Source organism: Haliaeetus albicilla, chromosome 2 (assembly GCF_947461875.1).
Source record: "Haliaeetus albicilla chromosome 2, bHalAlb1.1, whole genome shotgun sequence".
In the NCBI taxonomy this organism is placed as follows: Eukaryota; Metazoa; Chordata; class Aves; order Accipitriformes; family Accipitridae; genus Haliaeetus; species Haliaeetus albicilla.
The window spans coordinates 34,621,354-34,643,206 of NC_091484.1; the positions used below are offsets into that span (position 1 = coordinate 34,621,354).

The 21,853-nt window shown below is 37.9% G+C and overlaps 1 protein-coding gene across 1 annotated transcript in view; it reads right to left on the minus strand.

The window, feature by feature from the left end:
• The window catches only part of CNOT10 (CCR4-NOT transcription complex subunit 10), a 35,760-nt gene extending 14,678 nt beyond the window's left edge, over positions 1–21,082 (minus strand). Inside the window, exons 1-11 of the mRNA XM_069770662.1 lie at positions 20,829–21,082; positions 15,298–15,389; positions 12,373–12,534; positions 11,695–11,845; positions 10,518–10,663; positions 9,529–9,615; positions 8,726–8,809; positions 7,585–7,702; positions 5,652–5,801; positions 4,277–4,479; positions 76–197 (exon numbers count right to left, since the gene is read on the minus strand). Coding sequence (XP_069626763.1) covers positions 76–197; positions 4,277–4,479; positions 5,652–5,801; positions 7,585–7,702; positions 8,726–8,809; positions 9,529–9,615; positions 10,518–10,663; positions 11,695–11,845; positions 12,373–12,534; positions 15,298–15,389; positions 20,829–20,850 — 1,337 coding nt within the window. The 5' untranslated portion in view covers positions 20,851–21,082. The remainder of the gene's footprint in view (positions 1–75; positions 198–4,276; positions 4,480–5,651; positions 5,802–7,584; positions 7,703–8,725; positions 8,810–9,528; positions 9,616–10,517; positions 10,664–11,694; positions 11,846–12,372; positions 12,535–15,297; positions 15,390–20,828) is intronic.
• Between the last annotated feature and the right edge of the window lie 771 nt (positions 21,083–21,853).

The window sequence follows — 21,853 nt, forward strand, 5'->3', positions numbered from 1 at the left end:
AAACTCCTGATAAACAGATACATATCCTTAAAAGCTTTGATAACAAAATAAATAGCCCATGGAAAACATACTTACTTATAAACAACATTCTGTATTGACTGGGATGCTAGGACTATCTTACGGTGGTAGCCTTGACCTACTATAGATTGCACAATTCCCTTTTTGCTGGGAAGGCCTTTAGTCTCTTGTTCTGATGTCTAAAAGGAAGGAAAAAAAAAGGACTAAAATATCAAGGTATCAAGGCTGTTGAATGAGAGCTTGACAAAATAAGTGAAAGCTGGAAGAAGACTTTGAACCTCGCTAAAGTGTAAGAATTAATAGTTTATATGGGTACAGTTTTAAATCTTAAGTACCATGAATGATCAGGCACCTTCTATTGTCTTTGTGTTGCACAGGGATTTTACTGCACACAGTGTAACCACAGATTAGTTCTGACAGCTTGTCTGATAGCCTACTGACCTAGTTTCTCCTCTGTTTTGAAAGCAAAAGAACAATGAACCAAGTTGTATTAAAAAAACTCCTAGGATATCTAAAAAGAAATCATACGGTCAGACAAATAATATTCAGAACTAGCACTGTAACACTTGCCATCTTCTCCCCTGCTTATACAGCATTCAAAATGCTCTCTGAAAAAGCTGCTCTCAAACTGTTCCATGGGAAGCATGAAGCTGAACTGCAACATATGCAAAGTCACATTAAATTAACTTGTTTAACAGATTTTTGATTATGTAGATATTCTGGGGGTCAAATGAACTTAAAGCATCCTAATTGTAAGTCCCAAGAATTATCTCTACACCACATTTACTAGGGTTTGTTTGTTTTGTTAAGTAAGGTTAGTGATGAAAAGTCACAGTTGTAAGGAAAAACTTATCCTAAATCTGTGTTTTAAATAGCTATCACTTTTCAGAAAATTTATCAGAATCTATTCTGAAAAAGAATATTGACATTATAATGGCATTTACCATCATATAAAAAAAATACATACGAGTTTGGATATGAAGCACATATTTCAGAAAAGGTGTTAAAAAAAGGCAGAATAATCTTCCATCTATATTTTATAAACTAAAATACTAAAGTGGGTGAAAGTTCGCTTCAGTAAAATTACTTTTCTGTATGCTGTTCAGAGAATAAATATGAATTCATACTTAGATATCATGAAATATTACTGCAAATTGAGTTACAAGTTCAAATTAAACACACTATTGATTTTAGTGCCTTACTTGTCATGTTGCAAATCTATCTTATAATTTAAAGACAATTCCCCTTTGTCTTTAATATTAACAGCATCCAAAGTTAATTTTTTTCTCTAAGATTCCAAATTCAGGAAACAGCAAGCTGGTTTTGTGACCCAAATTCAAGCTCCCTGGTATATGAGAGAACATCACAGCTGTACGAGGAATAAAGCTAGGCTTCAGGAGCCTGGCATGATCTACTGCTTTGGCTAGCCTGTAGTAAATGAAGTGCTCCATGAGGGTCTGTCTTTCCTTTTTCCAGACTGCTAAACACTGTCCTTGTAAACAGAATCCTAGCTTTGTTTTTTGCCACAAAACCTATGCTAATCCAGTCTCCCATACCCAGCTTTCCATTAGAGATGATCAGCTGTGCCTTCTTTATCTGTGTGATTTGTAACCAGTAGAAGACACACAGAAAACTGCAGAAATCAGAAAGCTATTCTTCCTGCACTCACTGTGCTTTATAAAACTCAGAACTGTCTGACAACAGCTAGCACATACACAAAGTCAGTGCGTTTTTGACCCAACACTCTTGAAACTTCAATGCTGTGCCTGTGAAATAGTGATATAAGCAAACCTCATCTATAAAGCTATAAAGCTGTGAATATATTTCTTAAATTTTCTGAAATAGACACCAAAATAATGAGCACCATTGAAATTCCCAAGGGAAAATTTATGGATTTTATATTTGGAAGGATTCAGATAGTGTGCAGTAAAAAACAGGCACGGAGGCCACTCTAAGAGGAAAACAGAGAATTCAGGATCAGAGAGAAAAATAATAGAGTGAATATAGCCATTTGTTCAATTAATCCCACCCATCCTGTGCACCAAGTGAAATGGACATACTGTGGAGATAGCTACATGGGATCATGTAATTATAGATTACATCATCCCACCCACACACAAGAAGGGTGAGTTACAGTTAAAACAGGGAATCAAGTATGGCATCTCTTAATTTCACAGATGTACTATTTTGGCGCAACCTTCTGTTCAAAAGAACAAAGGATCCTGTCCCCACCCCTCTGAATTAACATACGGGCTTATCCTAAACAGACATGGATCAACAGGTTGAAACCAAAATGCCCCAGAGGACATGCAATACATCTGCTGTCAGCAGGTTTCCACAAACTGCCAGCAGAGGAACAAGTCTCAGCAGTCAGGGACTCAGTTCCCCGGTCGGTGGCTGTGATTGTGACAGCTTCAGGATGGAGAAGGCTGATCTCGGCTTCCTCAGCCTATGCCACTTTTAGGCTAGCCACATTACAGTCTCATCCCTCTCAACCTCTAGTGGCAATTGAGTGAGGAAATAACGAATCTTCAGATGAGTTTTGGCTGCATGAAGAGAAGGAAGATCACATGCAAAGATTTCAGTGGAAATCAGAGCACATCTTATTATCTCCATCCAGTTTAGACCTACAAAATGAGGCCATGTCTGAATTTGGATAATGTATTTACAGTAGACAGAATTAAAAAAAAAAAAGGAGGAGTTTATATTACTTGTACATCAAGAAAACTGTAATTAATTAATACCACCCCAGGAAGGAAGCTTCTCTTTAACCAAATACTTTTAGTAGTCCTCTACAAGAGTCTTTGCATCTTCCAATAGTTCTAGGACACAGCGCTATATTTTGTTTTTAAACAAGATTATTCACCAGTCTGATCCAATAACCATATTCATTAAAACATAAAAAACCCTAACCTTACTGTCTGCTAAAACAGTAGCAACATACTTTCAGTCATATCTTTTACACCATAGTATCTAGCCTGAAAGTAGAGACAAAGGATCTCTACTGGATAGATATATGTTTTCTCCTACTACTCCAACTAAAATTTAAGATAGAACCTCATCATTTCAAATGTGGTAAAGCAATTCCTAGAGTCTAAACATAAAAATCCAAGATGTTTCTGCCAAAAATTTTCCAAAGAAAATAATTAAAACAACCCTTCCACCTCAAAGTATCAGCAACAAAAGTTATCAGATTTGTTTCTTTGCATCAAACCTCAAAGTGAATATAAAACCTTCAAGAACAGCCAAAAAATTTTCCTTCCTTAGACACTACAAATGGTCACTGACTCCAATCTCACCTCACTCCAATCTGCTAACCAGGAACAGAAATCCTTGGAAGTACAGGGAGCACAGAGAAAAGATCCTAAGCAAGTTTAATTCTTCCATTTACACAAAAAAAGACAGAATTACTTGCGAGGTGACCAAATTATTTGTGAGGTTGTTTTGTTGTTGTTGTTTGTTTTCAATATATACCATGTATTATTTTATATGGGTTTTACGTATATATAAATATAGATAAACCCCAAGATTTTTCAACCAATGTGAAATGCGTGTGGAAAGCTGAGGCATCCCAAAATATCCATAAATAGTAATTCAAACTATTAATGTCCACACCTACATTTTAAGTAGAGAGCATTCACTACAGAAAGAACATACTGTTTCCTGTTATAAAGTGATGCCTCATTAGAGAATAATACAAGTTTCTTTCCAAATAATATCTTTATGTTTATTTCTAAAATTGTTTCAAGACAAATTAAGGTAAACCATCAGATGACTTGGAGAAATCTAACATCTTCAAACAAATTCAGGATTACCCATTCAGATTATGAGTTGGAATGCCAAAGGGGTGTGACAGTAAATTGCCAAAACAAAATGATGCTTAACCAGTCTCTCCAGAAAAAAAACTTGTAACTTTGTAGAAGAGCAGCTCTAACAGCCACTTACATGCTTTTGTTTCATCTCACGCCAATCTTTTGAATAGCCTACTCTAATTGTTCTGATCTTAGAAAAGTCAATTAAACACTGGGTATCAAGACACTGTTTCTATGGCAGTTTTCCTCCACCTGTTGCAGCTTCAGATTAAACACGCAAACACACGTATACAGAAAAATAATTAATCTGGACTTACACAGAGGTGTTGCAACATTAGGCCTTTAAAATGCATAGTTCAACTCAAGATATTATTTCTTCCTTTCTGTGATCACATGTATTTATTTCATAACTACAATCAAAATAAGGAATTTGCAAATCTACTTACCCCTTTATTGGCAGCAATGCAGCATTCTGCTATTCTCAGCCAAAGACGAGGGTTTGAGTGATAAACCTGGACTGCCTCAATCAGGCATTCAAAGGCAGCTAAGGGCCTCCCAATATGCAAGAGCTGAATTCCACAATTGTAGAGCAACTCATACCGTTTGTTAGTCAGTAGTGTACACATGGGTCTCCCTGAAAATTTTTTACCTGCAGAAAAGGATTACATCATATTGGATGTGCAGCTCAGGAGAGCAGAAAACATAACTCTGGGACAAGGAGAGAAGCCGTGAAAAACACCCAAAAACTACCAAAAAACCCCTTTCATCACAGAAATTCACTAGCCTCCCTCTGTAAATAAATTCCTTCCGCATCAAAGCTGATATCAAAGACAAATTAATTGTAGTCTTAATAAAGGTTGAAGTACATTAAATGCTAACCACTTAAGCTCCTTGTCACTCAAGCCAAATGTTATATAATAACATTGAATCCCATATTTGTGAGAATACACATCTTTATTACTCATATAAATTCCAGAAGAAAACCACTTTGCTGTTAACAAGCATAAAACATTTTCTGTCTTCACACTGGTACCTAAGACTGCACTTAGGTACAGGGCCAGTGGAGGAACTGGAAAACCAATAAACTGTGTGATAGTAACTAGATTTTAAATAAAACAAGAAAGGAAAAAATTATCACTTCATCATGAAATCATTTACTTGGAAGAGAAAAAAAAGTATTATTAACCAAAGCAAGAAAACTTATTATAATGTTTATTTTCTTGTCTTTTGTATACTTACAACAAAAGTAGACAGATAAAACTATACATAAAACTAAACAATAGAAGAACATTTCTCATACAACTCTGGAAATTGTTCAGTAAGAACGTTTGAGAAATACACCATCTTCCAAATGTTAATTTAACAGTATTGCACTCCACGTTTTCTATATGTTCCAAGTTAAAAACAAAACAAAATAAAAAAAAAAAACCCACACATCCTTCAAGTCCTGATGATTCTATCTACTGTCAGCAGGACTATAAATAACATCTTTAATGATGCATAATAGGTCACAGAAACTTTATTTTGTCATATCTCCCTGACTGATGGCCAAGGACTACGAGAGAGGAGTAACTGCCCCAGCCCCATGGCATATCAAAGGAAACAGTAAAAAAAGAACATATTTTATCATCATCTATTTCTGGCAACAGCAACTATACTCTGAAATAAAGTTACAATCAAAATTCTTACCCTCCTTATCTTATCCTCTGCAAAAAGATGAAATAGGAATTTTGCTGATAATTACTGAAAGCTTCTATCCTCCATTTCCTTGATTCACCCACCCCTCTTCCACCATCTATTTTCATCTCTTAAAAGTCCTACCTGGATCTGAGCTGCCCGTTCCTAGCTGTGCACACGCATTATCGTTTTCTTGCAAGGCTTTTTTAAAGTAAAAAATTCCTAAATTGTGCTTTCCCATTGCAAAGTGGATGCAGCCAAGATTGTTCCAGAACATACACCTTAAGCATTCACCTGAGAGAACAGAAAAGACCATCTTTGTAAACTGAAAAATATCACTGAGCCCATAAAATGCTCCCACCGCTCTCTCATGGTTCAGCATATTATGGTAGTCTATTAAAGATGTTCTTCAGCAAGATGCTCATGGATTATGCAGTTACTCCCTGCCTCACAAGCATTTTAATAACCTACATTGCTGTATACCATTCTAGTTCTTTTGGACAGTTGTCCTGAAATGACCTATGTATAAGCAGCCACAGATTTCCAGATCTTGTGCACCGTATTCTAAGAGAGACAGGTATAAAGCAAGTGTGACAGATTGCAAATTCAAGTTCACCTAGAGGTTTTCATAGAACTTGGCATGAAAGCACTTCAAGTTTTGTAACAGACAGCTCTTGTAAAAAGGAAATTCTCAAATGATGTTACCTTCCTAAGTTTTATAAAATAAACAAATATGTCAACCTAACCATACAAGCAGGAAATGCACCCCCTTTCCTAAATATATAATGTTCAGGTAATACTGTAAAGAAATTCCTTCTAAATAATAAAGAACAGAAAATTAAACTTTTGACTTATCTACTGCTAACTGCAGCTCTACGGGGTTACCACTGATAAAAAAGAAAAAAAACCACACTACCACTCTAAAAATCCAAACAACCAAGAAAAAGACCAGTAACAAAATAACCAGACATTATTTTATTGTAACCTAGGAAGACTATTAAGTGAACATTCTACTGTGCAAAAAAGCTAGTGCAAAAGAGTTATATGAAAATAAAACTTCCCAGAAATGTTTAAGTTATAAAGAGAACTCTAAGCATAAAAACTGTCAGAAAGATAAGTTACAGTAAATTCTAAAAGAAGTGTCAAAATATGCCAGAATAGGCATTATGGCAAATATTTTGAATGTTTTCTATGAAACTTATCTGTAAATACAGAAGTTTAAAAAATTTACTCAGAGGGCTAACTCTGCAACTTCTATCATCTAATTGCAATCTATGCAACAATATCTACTAGGTAAAAGATCTTACAGCACAAGAAATTAAAAGTACTATCACAAAACCAGCATTGAACAAAGTAGTAAAGAAATTCAGTAGTTTTAGAGTACAAGTATTTTTTGAAATCCTAACTCTCTACTGACACAAGACACAACTTTCTCTCCATATTTTTCAATTGATATTTTAAACAGCCAACTAAAATTTCAAATATATTTAAATAATACCATATACAGTGAGGGTATATATACACAGCATATATATTTATAGTATATAAATAACTTTTATATCTAAAACATTATACAAATTTATGTGCTGTTACATTTCTGTGCATGTCTACACATATACACTTTCTAGATATAAAAGTAACTTAAAATGGCATACGGTAGAAGTCAAACCTTAACACTTCATGAAACATTCACATTTCCCTCCACAATCTTCATTATAACTGCTATAGTGTCCTCCGAGTACAATCTGAAATCTGATTTCTAGATCTAGTATGTTGCCTTTTGTTTCATGTCTTGATTTAGAGACCCAAATATGAGCCCTGCAAATTCTACATTTACACCTTCACAAATCCATTTTCATAGAAAATCACTACATTGTCTAGAAAAACGTTCAATAAAAACACAACGGTGTTACGTGAAGGAGCACAAGAAAGATGAAAACATATCCAGCATATAAACCTATGACATTCAGAGCCTACTCCCTTAAGTAATCATTAATATGCTTACAATTAATATCAACAAGTAGTCCTATTACAGTACACATTTAAGTACTTGCAGGATGAAGGTTTTCTATTTTACCTGTTTTCATGAAGCCTGGATGTTCAGCAATGTTTGCACTGTTTAAAAGTTTGACGGCTTTACGATAATTGCCCCTCAAATATTCAAAATTGCTCTTAAGAAAGAGAGAAGGAGCTGACTGTGAAGGAGAAAACAATAGTTAATTATCTTGTTTTAGGATTTATACTGCTAGTGTTAAATCACTCCACAAAGAGCTTGGCTCTGCTGTCATTTAAAAAATACATGGGCTTAGGCCCTAACACTTTCAAGAAGTAGCATTTCTTTATTGAGCACCTGATTAACACTCACCTCCTCTGAACTACAAAACTATGCATACTCTTTGTTACAGCTCTAAACCCCAACATTATTCTAGAGAACTCTGTCATGGCAATGACTAAGTGCAGAGGATCTCTCTCTTTTTTTTTTTTTTTAAGAGTATCTTTCTCCAACCTGTCTTCTAGCACACTCCTCCCTATGCTTCCCTCCCTGCAGAGTTCAACAACTTCCTCCTGGGCTGTCATCTTCCTGGTCTGCCAACAGAGACCTCATGATCCAGAATGATTTCTGTCAAACTAGCAGCTGTTGAGACTGGCAACAAATGGGAAGTGCTCTCCTCCCATTCCTTGCTCCTCAGTTAATGTAGAACTTATCTGGGATGGTGGACGTAATTCTGAGTTGAGAATTCCTATATAAAAAAAGAAACTGCTTTCTAGCAAGAGGTAAGCCTCCAAAAATTTTCAACAAAAAGAAAAAACCCAAAACCCTGCATATCCCCAAATTAATCTTTTATGAACTGGTTTAAACCACCAATGACATCAGAAGTTTGTAATACCCATAACATTTATAGTAAACTAAAACTTATTTTGCACTGCTTAAATTATAAAGCAAACTGAACATCTTTATTATACAGGGTTTCACTGTTATTTTGGTATCATTAACAATAAAGTGCATTTTTCTGAGCAACTGGAAACAGAACAAATAAGAAAATTCTACATTAATTACACTTGCAGAAAAGAGATTACAACCCCAACTGACTACATAAAGTGTTATTTCAGACATCCATCCTCAATAAGACTTTTCTTTGTAAAGAAAGTTAGCAAATACAGTTTTAAGATAGAAAACAGATCTAGATTAGAAAAACAATAGCCTTAAGAATACTTACATTCCCAGCTGTATTCATAACAGACTTGATCTCCCTTTTGCATGCTTTTAGTGACTTCATCTGGATATAGGCTCTCACCTTATACTGTTAAAAAAATTAAAATTAAATTTGTTAAATAAAAACCAACAACTTGTGCAGATCTGCAAGTTGAACCATATCTAGAGATTTAGTACAGAGTATTCTATACACAGCTTAAAAATACGTAGTAAAAAGCTGTTCGAAAAGCCTTCCTAAAAAATAAATTCTGTTCAGACTTTCAACAACAAATTTATAGGCTTCGTATTTACAGTAAGTAGATGTACACTTTGTTCAATGGTCAACGGCTACTCTATATTCAAACACAGATACAAGCACTTAAAATGACAAACTAATTAAAATAATCTAACCTCTTAATTCCAGACATTTATCTACTAAACTGAAAACACTAATAAGTGAATGCCGATAGAGAAGCATTTTGCTTCTTCACATATTTTTCCACAGAACAGTACAGTGAAACAGAACCTCAGCTTTAGACTGTTGGAGGCCTAACAGTTATAAAGTCAGTACAGCTAACTACAGTTTAAAAAAATTATGATAAACTGCAGGGACTGAAATAGGGGTTTTTTCTGTGTTAGGTCAGTTTTTCCTCTACATGGATCTTACAAAAAGGAAGAGTTAGATAAATTCATTCTTTTGTTTTACAACATGAAATTCAAAGAGAGACAGAGTATCACAATTCATGCTGAACTAGATTTGAAGCAGATGGCACTGTTTCAAGAAAACTTGAACCGACGTTCTTATATAAATAATATGCAGACACTTACCTGATGTATCTTAGATTTAGCAACTTCTATTAAAGCTCCACTTTCAGCTTTTTGATTCGAAGAATCTTTATTTGTATTATTACCTGACTGTCAAACAAATAAAAGGAAGTGTTACTATTAGTCACCTTTTAAATTCAGTTTACAGATTCTTTCATAGGCTATTTTTATCACTCTCACATGAAGAAGAAAAACAAGTATTTAATAGTCAAAAAATACACATCCCACCAAGTACTGTAACTTGAGCTTAACAATCAAAATCCACGAACAACCACACCAGCCTGTGAAGAGCAGAATTATATATTAACATTAGTGTTAACCTCAACCACAGAGCAGCATAGGGTATTTGAAGAATTCTCTTACCCAGAAGGATGATATGCACATTCTAGAGTCTCTCTAATATTTTCTTCAGTAGAATTACTATATACTTTAAGATAAAATGTTTTATCTTAAGTGTGACATTCCATCAACAGGAAAAGACTGAAGAGTTCTGGTTTTACTTCCAAACCACTACCCATTCTACTGATTTTTCCAAAAGACACATACAGAAGACTTCATTTAGGAGTATGCCTCATACTTTCAGATGCTATGTAAAAAAGACACTTGACTTCCCATACTATGGTATGCAATTGCAATTCCTCCCTGACACTGACTTCCCCTTTGAAACTTAGGGTCTCATATGGTCATAATGCAAGACAAGCAAGAAAAACTATGTATGTTTGACCCTGAAGACAACTGTCCTTCCAATGCAAGTCTCTGACTTAAGAAACACTTCTTAGCTCCCTGGGAATAAGAGAAAAGGGTAAAAGGGAGGGAATAAACAGCTGCTGTATACAATTAACTCAGTTACTAACATGTATAAGTTGCTGTCTGAAGTTACAAGTGATCTAATAGTTTTATTATTCAAAAGTATTTTCAAAGAGTAATTTTGGATTGAGTTAAAGCATACTTCTGGTAAAGACTTAGTGGCATTCATATGATTTTAAGCTTACCTCATTTTTTCCATTCTTGCTGTTATTGTTTCCCTGTGAAATCATTTTTTCCAGAACAGCAAGGAGATGCAAGGCTTTCTCAGCTTGGTAAGTTAGCAGGTATAAGTCTACAAGCAAGAAGCACACCGCCTGGGCAAACTTCTCTTCTGTATAAAGCAAAGAAGTAAAAATGATTTTACAGGTCTAATACCAATCCTGCCAAACATGACCGAAGAAAAAAAATTAACTATGAAGTGCATCTATGTAACACAATGAGAAAAATCAATACATTACGTAAGAAAAAAAATGCAGACATCAACACAATACAGAGAAGTACACATACTGAAAAAAAAGGTAATTCATTCAAACGGCATCAGCATAAAAGCATAGACTAAAGACAGCTTAACATGTATTTCATGTTTCTAAATTTTGAGGATTGGTCTAAGCAGATCAGCACCAAAGATCCAGCATCTAAACAGACAGATGGAGCCATATACATATGTAGAATCCCACAGAACTTGAAAGGATTCCGTACAAACACATCTCTGCTTGGCTGGCCTCACAGAGTTAGTCCCAGATAGGCATATTGAAAACTGGGAGGAACTGAAGAAGAATAATGGTAGCATTTACTTAATTTATTGAGACACACATATACATCCTTCTGCCTTGTCACCTCTAAAATTCAATGAGAATTATGAAATTACTTCATACAAGTACGGCAATTCCACTATACAGTGTGCCATAGCTCATAAAACCTGGAGACTTTATATTCAGATATGAGCACATACAATTATGTATGACTTAATGCAGGTATTTAAAACTGCGAGTGCCCTGACAAATACACACCCGCCCATGAAGTTGTATGATGACTCAAAATACTAGATTTTCAATAATTCAATTAGTTTGTACATATTATTTACGTAAATACTTTTTAAAGCTGTCAAAAAATCCATTTCAGTTTCACTATACTTGCCTGCTAAATGTCTCTGAAATACATTCCCCCCCAAATCAATTGTTGTCCTTGATATAAGTAAAACATATTCTTTATTCTGAAGCCTACTTATTTATTTTTATTCTAAAAACCTACTTTTTAGAGCCATATTAGGCAAATTACAAATCACTTGTCTGATAGTGAGAAAGACTGAATGATCTTCCTGTAGTCATTGCATGAACAAAACTCTTCTTTCTGTCTACATACCGAAAGGCTCTATAAACTGGTACAGCTTCTCCCCAACTGATATAGCTTCAGTATACTGACGCAGATGATACAAAATAACAGCTTGATTGTAGTACAGCATACTATTTTCAACATCATCTAAACCATCCATTTCTTCAACAACAGAGTGAACCTGAAAAAAACCCCACTCGTTTCATTTAACTTTCAATACCTATAACTTTAAAAAATGTCAAATATTTAAAATAATAATCCTAAGGTATTAATCTGTCTGAAGATAGGTCAGTAAGAATTATAAGCTAATAAAATGTATTGTTGTTCCACATAAATCCAGCAAAAAATTTACAATGAAATAGAAAGCTGTTAATTGAGTAGCAAAGTAACATTTTCACTTCTTTATTATTTCACAAACTATTTCAGGTTAAGGAAATTTCTATTGAAAGAACATAGCAGATCTTTCTAGGGCTATAACCTCTGAAACATTTCAGCTTCAGATCAATTTCAACAATAAGTAAAAACTTAACTATAAAAAGTGTCCTAAATGATTAAACAGACTCAGAGGTTTAAAAGTAATGTTACTATCTTATTTCTTTATTAAATCTAGAAGACAAGGGGCAGAAGTTTTATTTCTATTTCACTGGAAGATCTCACCACCATTAATAGTACTCAAAATCAAGTACCATATCAATATCTTTGCATTACCTGGTTCTTCAGCTGGTTAAGGGTTTGTCTCAAATTGTCTGTTGTAGTCTGGTTACTTTTACAGAACTCTGCAACTGCAGTATTCAAAGTTATTTTGTAGTCATCTTTGTTTATGTCTTGAAGGGTATTTAGGTGTTGTAAACAAGCATCATAGTTTCCAGCCTGGAAATTGCAAACATACCAGAAACATGCATTAGAAGATACAAAGTTTAAACTAGCAGGCTACTAAGTTTTAATGAAAGTATCCTCTGTAAGTTTAGAGAGCAAAGTAGTATTTCCTTTTATCAACAGCAAGTGAAGCGAACTAAACTTCTACACACATACTTCATTATTTATGCAGATTAATATGTATGAGAAGAAAGTCTAAAAGTTGAGGTCATGTCCAAACTTCAAAAGAATTTTGTGGAGGAAGGACAAATGGAGTAGCCGATTATTATAAACAGATGTTTCCATGAAAAGTATTCTGATTTCTCTTTGTTGCATTATTTTAAGTTTCAAGATTCTTTATTTCCTCAGTTTTCATGGTCTTTCCCCATCACATGCATATTGAGCAGCTTCAGTTGCTTACTTAAGTCCCATCCTATCATTTTATGTTTATTCCTCACTTAATCTGGAGAGACTGTGAGTTACAATTTAGTCTGTGGAAGTCAGCTTAAGATGGGTTGGAAAAAGAAGGTGTCACTTTCCCAGTAAAGGTTTAAATAATATTTTACAAGTTTTAGCTGTTGAATGAAGTATTCAATCATCTAGGTATGTCTAAACAGAAACTAGGATCCAAGCATGATGCTCCTCTGAGGTGTGATTATAATCAAGAAACCCCTTTCTTGGACCTCACAATAAGCAAGGACTTCAGAATGGCTCGTTTCTTTCTGCTTTTGGTTTTAGTCTTTTCTGTGTTTGTGCAGAAGGAATTTAGTGGCATCAAGGAATGAAAGAGAACTCCAGACTGTTTCAACTACGTTAAGCCTAAATGATCCTTTACTCTCTACTGTTCAGTTCCTATCCAGGAATCATCACCTTCCCCTCTTCCACATCAGAGTTACTTCCAGTCTGGTCAGTCAGATAAGCAGATTCATTTCCATCTCTATCAATGCTTCACAATCAAAAGCTATGCTCCTGGGTACCACAACCACTCTCCACTTCCTTTTTAACTGCTATTCCATGGAGCTTCTCCTGGGCTCCTGCCTAACTTCTTCTATTAAGGGAAGAATTACAACAGAGAAAGGCTCTGTGGTCCATCTGCTCTTCCCAAGAAAGTTGCCATTCTGCAGCTACTTTCAACAGAGCCATCCCAGTTCCTTCAGTCTCCTGTGAAAACACAGTTATACAATTTACAGAGAGAGGTAGCAGGACCTTGACACACATTATTTCCACAACTTTAAGTATCAACAGCATGGATTACCTAGTGATCATGTGCATGAAGACAGGGACTTGCAACTCAACTGCTGGCATGCTCTTTAATTAAGACAGTTCATCACCCAATGATTTTCTTCACATGTTCACACTCAGAGCTTCTCTTCAACAGGAGTAGCTTTCAGATCACAGCAACAAGGCTTCTAACCATGGTTGGACTAAAAACTTTGAACCCTTAAATGCTCAACCTATTTTGTGATGTTTTCCTCAGCTAACAGTCCTTTACTCCACTCTGCTAGACAGGATCTAGAATATACTATACAATTCTATAGTAATTCTATTGAGACTGAAATCGGAAGCACAATACAATAAAGCAGCACACAAGGCAGTCCACAAAGCTATTTACAGCAACTCGGTAGCAAGCAAAATTGGCAAACAAGGCACCAGATTAATTCTGCTCAGATCTGTCACCACCTCACAACTCCATGAAATTAGAGTTCTTAAAGCAAGAAAAAAGTCATGAGATAAACAAGATACAGTGGACCAGTATAAAACTAAAGATGAAGTCATCAGCAGACCAAAATATTTTAGCACATAGATTTGTGGGCAAGGTGGAAAAGAGACAACCCTTTCACGTGCCTTCAGTTCTCAGGATCAAATGCCAATGAGCAAAAAGTTACTGAAAAAGAATAATTGAGCTAGAAAGCACTCAAGACATCTATCAGCTGTAGTCAGCTTAAGGACCAACTACATGCACTTCATGTCACAACATTCCAGACAAAATGAAAGTAATGAGTGAAATATACAAGCAGGAATCTCAAAAGACAGTATTTAAATTCTTCCCCTGATCTATTTAACACATCCAAAACTGAATTATGCAAGGCATTGTGATAATAAGAGCACAACAATTGAAAGGAAAAGCAATTATACTTCCTGTCACTTGCTACACTAAATAAAATTAGAAGACAAAGAAGCAAACTGAAACATGTGGTACCTGAATTTTAACACACACATAAAATCTTCCAAGAAACACAAAACAGGTAGTAAATACTGCCTATAGGTGTTATGTGTTGAAGAATATGTTTTAATGTAAAGTGACAGGATAGTATACAATGCTTTTTGTGAAGGAATACAGCAAGATGCTAAAATGAAAAAAAGTTTGTTTGGTTGCTGTTTCTTAAATACATGTGGTTCCTTTAAACCCTTTAACACAACACTTTTAGCCTGAAGCAATTAATTCTTCAGAGAGATCATGCATTTCCAACACTGATACAGAATAGCAGCCTGCTGCTTCTAATTAACTCATTATACAGCTTTTAAGGCTACTGAGTTTTGAGAATCAAGATTAAATGTGCTCTTGTACACTTTGTTCAAGTACCCCCTTCAGTCTTCTCACATCATAGCAGACAGAAAACGCATGTGCTGACTTTATAACACTACTAGTGCTACTTCTGATATAATATCTCATTAACACATTTGCAACTGTGCTAAGAAAACAGGAAAAATAATTATATAGGCCCATTTAGCAGTTATGTGGTAAATTAGAAGTCTCAGAGTTTGGCTTTGTCTTACCAGAAAAGCTTGTAATGCACTGCTTGACAGTTCCTTTTCCTGATCAGTAATCCCAGAGGTACCCGCTCCTTCATGTTTCTCAGTACTTTGATCTGTAAAGTGGACAGAAGATTACAAGAAAGTTTGCAAATGTGATGACAGCTATTCAGTTTAAAAATTTTGTTTCTTCCAGTTCTTAAGATCCTCCTGCCAGTACAAGTAACTTTCCAGGTAAATGCACCACTGAATCCCTACTACACTAAAATATCTCAAGTTATCCTACACTCCTAGTGAATTCCTCTCCAAAAAATGTAAATTTAATAATCCTAGCTAAGTTACCGTGCTCAATCAATAAGCAAAGTCCTACAAGTTAACTGACAATGCATACACTTTAGATTTCTCTTTAAAGCTGCCTGCAACCGTACACTAGGATTGTCTTTATTTGCACAAAAATTAGCTGTGAAGGCCACACATCATAGAATAAGTACCACACTGGGCTAGATTAAAAACCCATGCATCCTGTGTGCTGCTTCCTAAACAGCAAGAGATACTTTAAGGAACAACACAAAAAACAGAGCAAACACCAGAACTTCCACCCACCTCCCTGCTTTGGAAGAATAAGTCTCCCTAAATAAGAGGCTGCAATCAAACCATCATTAAAAATAACCACTGACAGACTTGATATATCTTTTTTTAAAACTCTCTATACTTTTGTACTCTTTAGTATACTCCATCAAATGTTATCTAGTGATTATACTGCACGACATGAGCAAATGCTGCCTATTCACTTTCTCAGCCTCACTCCTGATCTTGCAGATCTTTCTTTGAATCATCTCTCTTCCAAGGTGAGCAGGCACAGTTTATTCTGCATCTTCTCCACTTTTTTCCCAGAATCTTCTCTAGTTCTACTATATCCTTTTCCAGGTTAAGACAACAAGAACAGCATGTAGCAATTATGGTGGTGGCCCCTTTGAGCATTTATATTCCAATATAATAAGGTTTTAATTGTCTTCAATTTCTTTTACATAGAATTCCTAATGTTTTACCTTTCAGTCACTACTGAGCATATTTTTCAGAAAGGAGTCTACTGAACCCTTCTGTCATCACGCAATTAAGAATTCAGTAAAGTTGCATTAAAAACCACAGCACAGACATTCCATGTCAAAGAAGCTGAAAAAAAACACCACCAAACCCTTCCTTGTACTGAACACAAACTACTGGAGGAAAAAACCCAATGCAAAACACGACACAACCACCACACCAGACAGCTTATTTCTAGAAGCGTTAACTCGTGGTACAACATACAAAAATAATTTAATGTTTTCAAAACAAAGACTTTATAAATCAGCAATGGTTTCCACTCTTGCAGAAAATTATTTCTTGAATTTCACAGTGGAAGCTTTGTTCTAACCTACCTTTTGCTATCTTAATAGGCTAGGTAGGCTTTGTAAATTCATGTCTTCTTTCTCTTCCCCAGAATTCACAGATGTAATGCAAACTCCGCTAATTTTGTTTTCACTTTGAACAAATGAAAACACTTATCTGTGAGTTCCACTGCAAAATCCATTCCCCATCACCACCAATATATCTGGATCGTCTGCTACTGACTATGAAAATTTACAAATATAAGGCAAACAACAACAGTAAGGGCAACCAAACCTCAGAAGATTCATCAATTAACATCCACAGTAGGAATAAACCAGACTTAGTAATCTATTTATAGTTTGTGCTTGTTGCTGGGAAGACAGTGAGATCCCTTCCATTGCCCTAGGCAATAACATATTTGAGCAAGAACTGGAAATATTTGGTTGTGATTTTCATCCTGCATCAAGATGCCAACAAGGTTCAGATTTTAAAATCTCAACAATCTTCCATGTGCAAGTTACAAAGTAACCCACTGTGATTTAGACAAAACTCAGGATTCAGCAATTTTAGTACTCCAGAGGGATGGATCCTCAGGGGGCTACAGAAGTGCATGCACCTGATATAAAATCTGACCATGCATAAGGCATGATCAACACCACTTGCACTGCCTTTTCTTTGAAAGGGAAAGGCGGGAGAAAAAATTAAAACAAAAAAGCTCAGAAAATTTTTGACGTGCCAAGGTTTTCTGCCGCAAAAGAGGAAAGGAACCAGCAGCACTTCTCCTTCAAGCTAAACATAGACTAGATCTGATTCCTGCTCTAAATCTTGTGGTTGCACAGCTGAACAGAAGAACAGCAAATAAGCAAATGCATCTTCCCTCAAACTTCCATGCTAACAGTTACATTATCTGCTTTACTTGCTCAGCACACCCTTTAGATTATGCTAGTAAAAGTAACAATAGTGCAGAGACTTGAGACTCTAAGACTTCTGAAGTTGATAATGCTTGGTCTGGTCAAGAGTTTCCTCACACGAAGGTTTACATAGCAGAGTGCCATCAACTACCGAGTGCATTACTCATTACTGCCACTGTATGCAAGCTCGTAAAAACAAGCATCTCAAACGAAGGTGGGCTTATGGAAGTCTGAATCCCAAAGTAAGATGTCTTCAGTTAAGTGAAAGATAAACCAAAGAGACTGTTGTCTAAGTTGTGTAATAAAAGCACCACTTACATAGCTGTTCGATGTATTTCCTAGGGAAAAATCAGGATAGGTCTACAAATTTCACTGTGTCTCTAAGTCTGCTGGTACATTAAAAAAAAAAAAAATTAAACTGGGGAGTACTTTAAGCAAAAACAGAGCTGTCCCTTCTCCTGTAAAGTCAATTTTATGGCTGTAATCCGATCAACTGGACCTACCTTGACTCAGTAAACAAAGCAGGTTTGTGAAACCTGAACTGGAAGCTTATCAAGAAAGAATAAAACTAAAGTCCTGCTGACATGGTTCACAGCATAGCTCTTTCCTTTGGGGAAAAAAAAAAAAATAAAAACAACAACCAAAAATAAAAACAACAAAACCACTTTGGCTACTCTCTATCCTTTTTGCCCAGACACGCTTGAAACATGTTAAAGAGCTAAAGGTCCTTCTAATCTACTGTAATCCTGCAGCTCTTGTTTAGACCAGGATCTACTGCTTCAGCTGATCTTTATTATCAAGAGATCTCACAGACAGGAGTCACCTAAAAGCTGGCTGGCTCAAGATACTGAAAAGAACCCTCCAGTTCCACCTAAATGGGGGGAGAAAAAAAAAAAGTACTCCTGCTCTCTCAGCTGCAAATGGCAATCAAGTGCAAGACCACAGCAAGTAAAACTATTATTTCCATATTTCTTGAGGCATTTGAAAATGAAACAGGTAGAGGCATTGTTCCCTGTCAAAACATAGAGCATGCCACTTGCTCACTCAGATCTAGTGATCTTCAGCATTCTTCCAGAAGCATGTGGTGTGGGTAACACAGGGCACAGCAGTCACTACCAACATGCTCCTATCCATAAAGTAGCTACAACTATCAGCTGAAACATCTGAAATGGTGCAGAATCTCTGCTTTACAAATGACAGGACTCAATTTATCTCTGTAAATGGTATTTACACATGGACCTGTTAGTTTAACTTTTCATTTTGTCCAACTTTCAAAAGTACAGAGCAACTCTAAAACTAATACACATCAGGCTAGCGATGAGGGGCAAAAGGGGCAAACTGGAAAAGGTTGTAAAAATCAATTGCTCAGATTTTGATCTGGAGGAAGCTGCTGCACTGAGTTTGAAGTTAAAGAAGCAAGTGAGGAAATTATCTTCCTAGTTAGCAATCCTGGGGCTGAGCAGCAGAAACACTATGTCACGGAGGTTTGTTTGCTTTGCACAAGTAGGCAGTTGTTCCTACTGGAGAAGTTACATCACAGTGGACAGCAGAACCAGAACTGGCTCTACAAGAGGAGAATAAGGAAAAGCATGAGACTGCCAACTCAAAAGGGAGATTGCTCTCCTCATTGGCTTGCTGCCACATCATTTAAGCAACAAGAAGCCACATCTCCCACATACACATACCTGAAGACACCTGGAGAGTGACTGCAATCATTGTCCTTCTCATACCTGTTCTCTGTATCTCCAAGCACTGCTATTCCTGAGCTCTCTTGTTCCTAGGCCCTGTAAATTATGCATGAAGTGTGCTGTTGGATACCAGAGCACCTCTAGAATTATCTTTTATTTCCAAACTCTACAAGCAGGGGGATAATCTCTTCCTTGGAAGGGGAGGAATCTATCATCCAACCCTTGCTCCAAAAGCATTTTGAAGGGTATGAAGACCAGCCAGAGTGTTCAGCCTTTATAAGATGACAATTTGTGGCACCAAGACTACAGTTTTCTATGAGACACTGTACTACTAGTATAAATGTAATAGACTTCAATATTGTATGATAAAAAGCAAACACTTCTCAATGGAAAGTTATTTGTAACTTGCTGCTATGAACAAGTACAGTATGTAGAATATCTTGCCATAGCTCACATCTTTGATTCATTTGAGCACATACTTTCTTTTAAGGAAGTACAACTGAAAAGTTCCTTCAACTCTTCCAAGAGCAACAACAACAAAAATATAAAAAACTTAATGCCATTTTTTTTCTTGTATTTTAGGAGACAGTGCTTATAAACAAACACGGGATAGTTTAGTACACTTCACTCAGTACAGTACACTAATTTCTCCCACAATCTTTTTCCAATACTGAGGAGTTTCATATTTGGCATCCAGAAAAAAAAAAATGCCTAAGGCAAATTTAAATAAAGCTCCCAGCCACGTAAAACCAACTGAAAAAACCCAAAGAACACTGGTAGATCCCTTTGGGTTTCCTCCGCATCGCCCTCTTCTCCGTCCCCACTGAGTTGCCATCTGAGGGAAGGACCTTTCCTGCAGAGGATTTTTTTGCATGAAGGGTAGTCTTACGGGAGGGGGACAAGCAGTAGCTTATCAATGCTAATGAATTACACAGCAACTGTACTTGAGATTTATTTCGGGTGTTTACCAGAAGATGATTTATTTTTTATCTCGGTGATTTTTCTCCACAGTGTCTTTTCCAGCCCGAGCTTAGGAAAGACCCACTCATCCCCTGAAACCAAAGTGGCAGCTCAGAGGGAATCAGACTGAACTCCAAAGATTAAGTAGCAACACGAAGCATTCAAATCTCGCCAGCACCTTCCGAATGCCCCAGTTTAACACATTAACCCAGAAGATCAACTTCTGCCGCTGTTGTTCAGCTCTGGGAGACACCCACCCCCGCCAATACGTCCATAACGCCCTCCCCGCCCAGCCCTTCCAGGCCAGGAGGCTGCAGCTGCTCAGCCCCCCTCGCCGAGGGCACTGGGGACCCCGTCCCCACACGGCCCGCCCGGTGACCCGTCAGGACAGGCGCCCACAGGCGGCAGGCCTCGCCGGCACCTCAGGCCGGCCACCTCGGCCGCCGCGGGGGCACTACTTCCTCGGCGGAAGAAAACAGTACCGAGCGAGCCAAGTACTCGTTTCTCCTTCCGCCTGGGACGTGCCGGCACTCACCGCCCCCTGCGCGGGAGCGTATCCCTCCGCGCCAGGCGGCCCAGGCCCGAGGTGGCCACGGCGGACGGCGGCGGCGGCTCCCCTCGCACTCACCCGCAGCCTTGTCCGCCGCCATCTCCCCGACCGCGCGGTGCGGCCGCCCGGTCCGAGCGCGCCGATAGGGCCGAGGCTCCCCGCGCTGCGCCCAGCTCCCAGCGCACCACCGCCAAACGGCCGCTGCTTCCCGGGACTACTTTGCTGCCGCCCTCCGCGCGCGCCGAGCCCGCCCCGCTGACTGCGCCACTCGCTCCTATTCGCCCGCCGCTTCCGGGTTCCTGGCGGCCTCGCGACGTCCGGCCGTTGCCGGGGGACCGCGCGTCTGATGTCAGGACGCTGCAGCGCTGCCCGCCGGGGGAGGGGGGGAGAGGGTGGCGAGGCGCATGCGCGTCGCGCCCCGCCCCGCCCCGCCCCGGGGGCCGTCGGGGTGGGGGCGCCATGTTGGCTGCCGGGTGGCCGTGTGAGGGCTGGGAGCGTGGGAGCGGCCGGGGCAAGGGCGCGGGCCGTTTCTGTGTAGACGCTTCCGCGGCACTGAAGCGATTGGCAAGTGTCGGCCGCTGCCTCGAACGTATTTTGTCTTTTCTGCCCGGTTCAGACGTGCCGGGATCCCCGCCGGGGCAGCCAGTGCAGGTAGCGGTGACCCGGGGGCTTCCTTCAGGTGTCACCAGCTGGTGACGAGGAAGCCTTCAAAATGTTAACTAGTTCACGTGGTTTTATGTGGATTATCAGCCTGACTGTATTAAGTGTTGTTAAGGTGCTCATCACCATAGTAATTAATGCCGACAAGGTGGCCTCCTGTCTGCATCCTGAATTCCTTCCTAAGCGGATGTCGGAACACCCGTTCAGTCCAGCCGGCAGACCCGAGGAAGCCCAGTTTCACACCGTGAGTTTGGAGTGTCCTTGGAATTCAGTGTGCTGAGGGGCAAAGTAACCTTCATCAGACTGAAGACTCCAATTAGCATTTGTTATTGTTGTCATTATCTTTGTCAATAAAGTACCAGACGTGGGATAAATGACATTGGCAGAGTCATAAATATTCAAGATTCTTAAATGTTTATAGTGACTTGGATATACTATATATA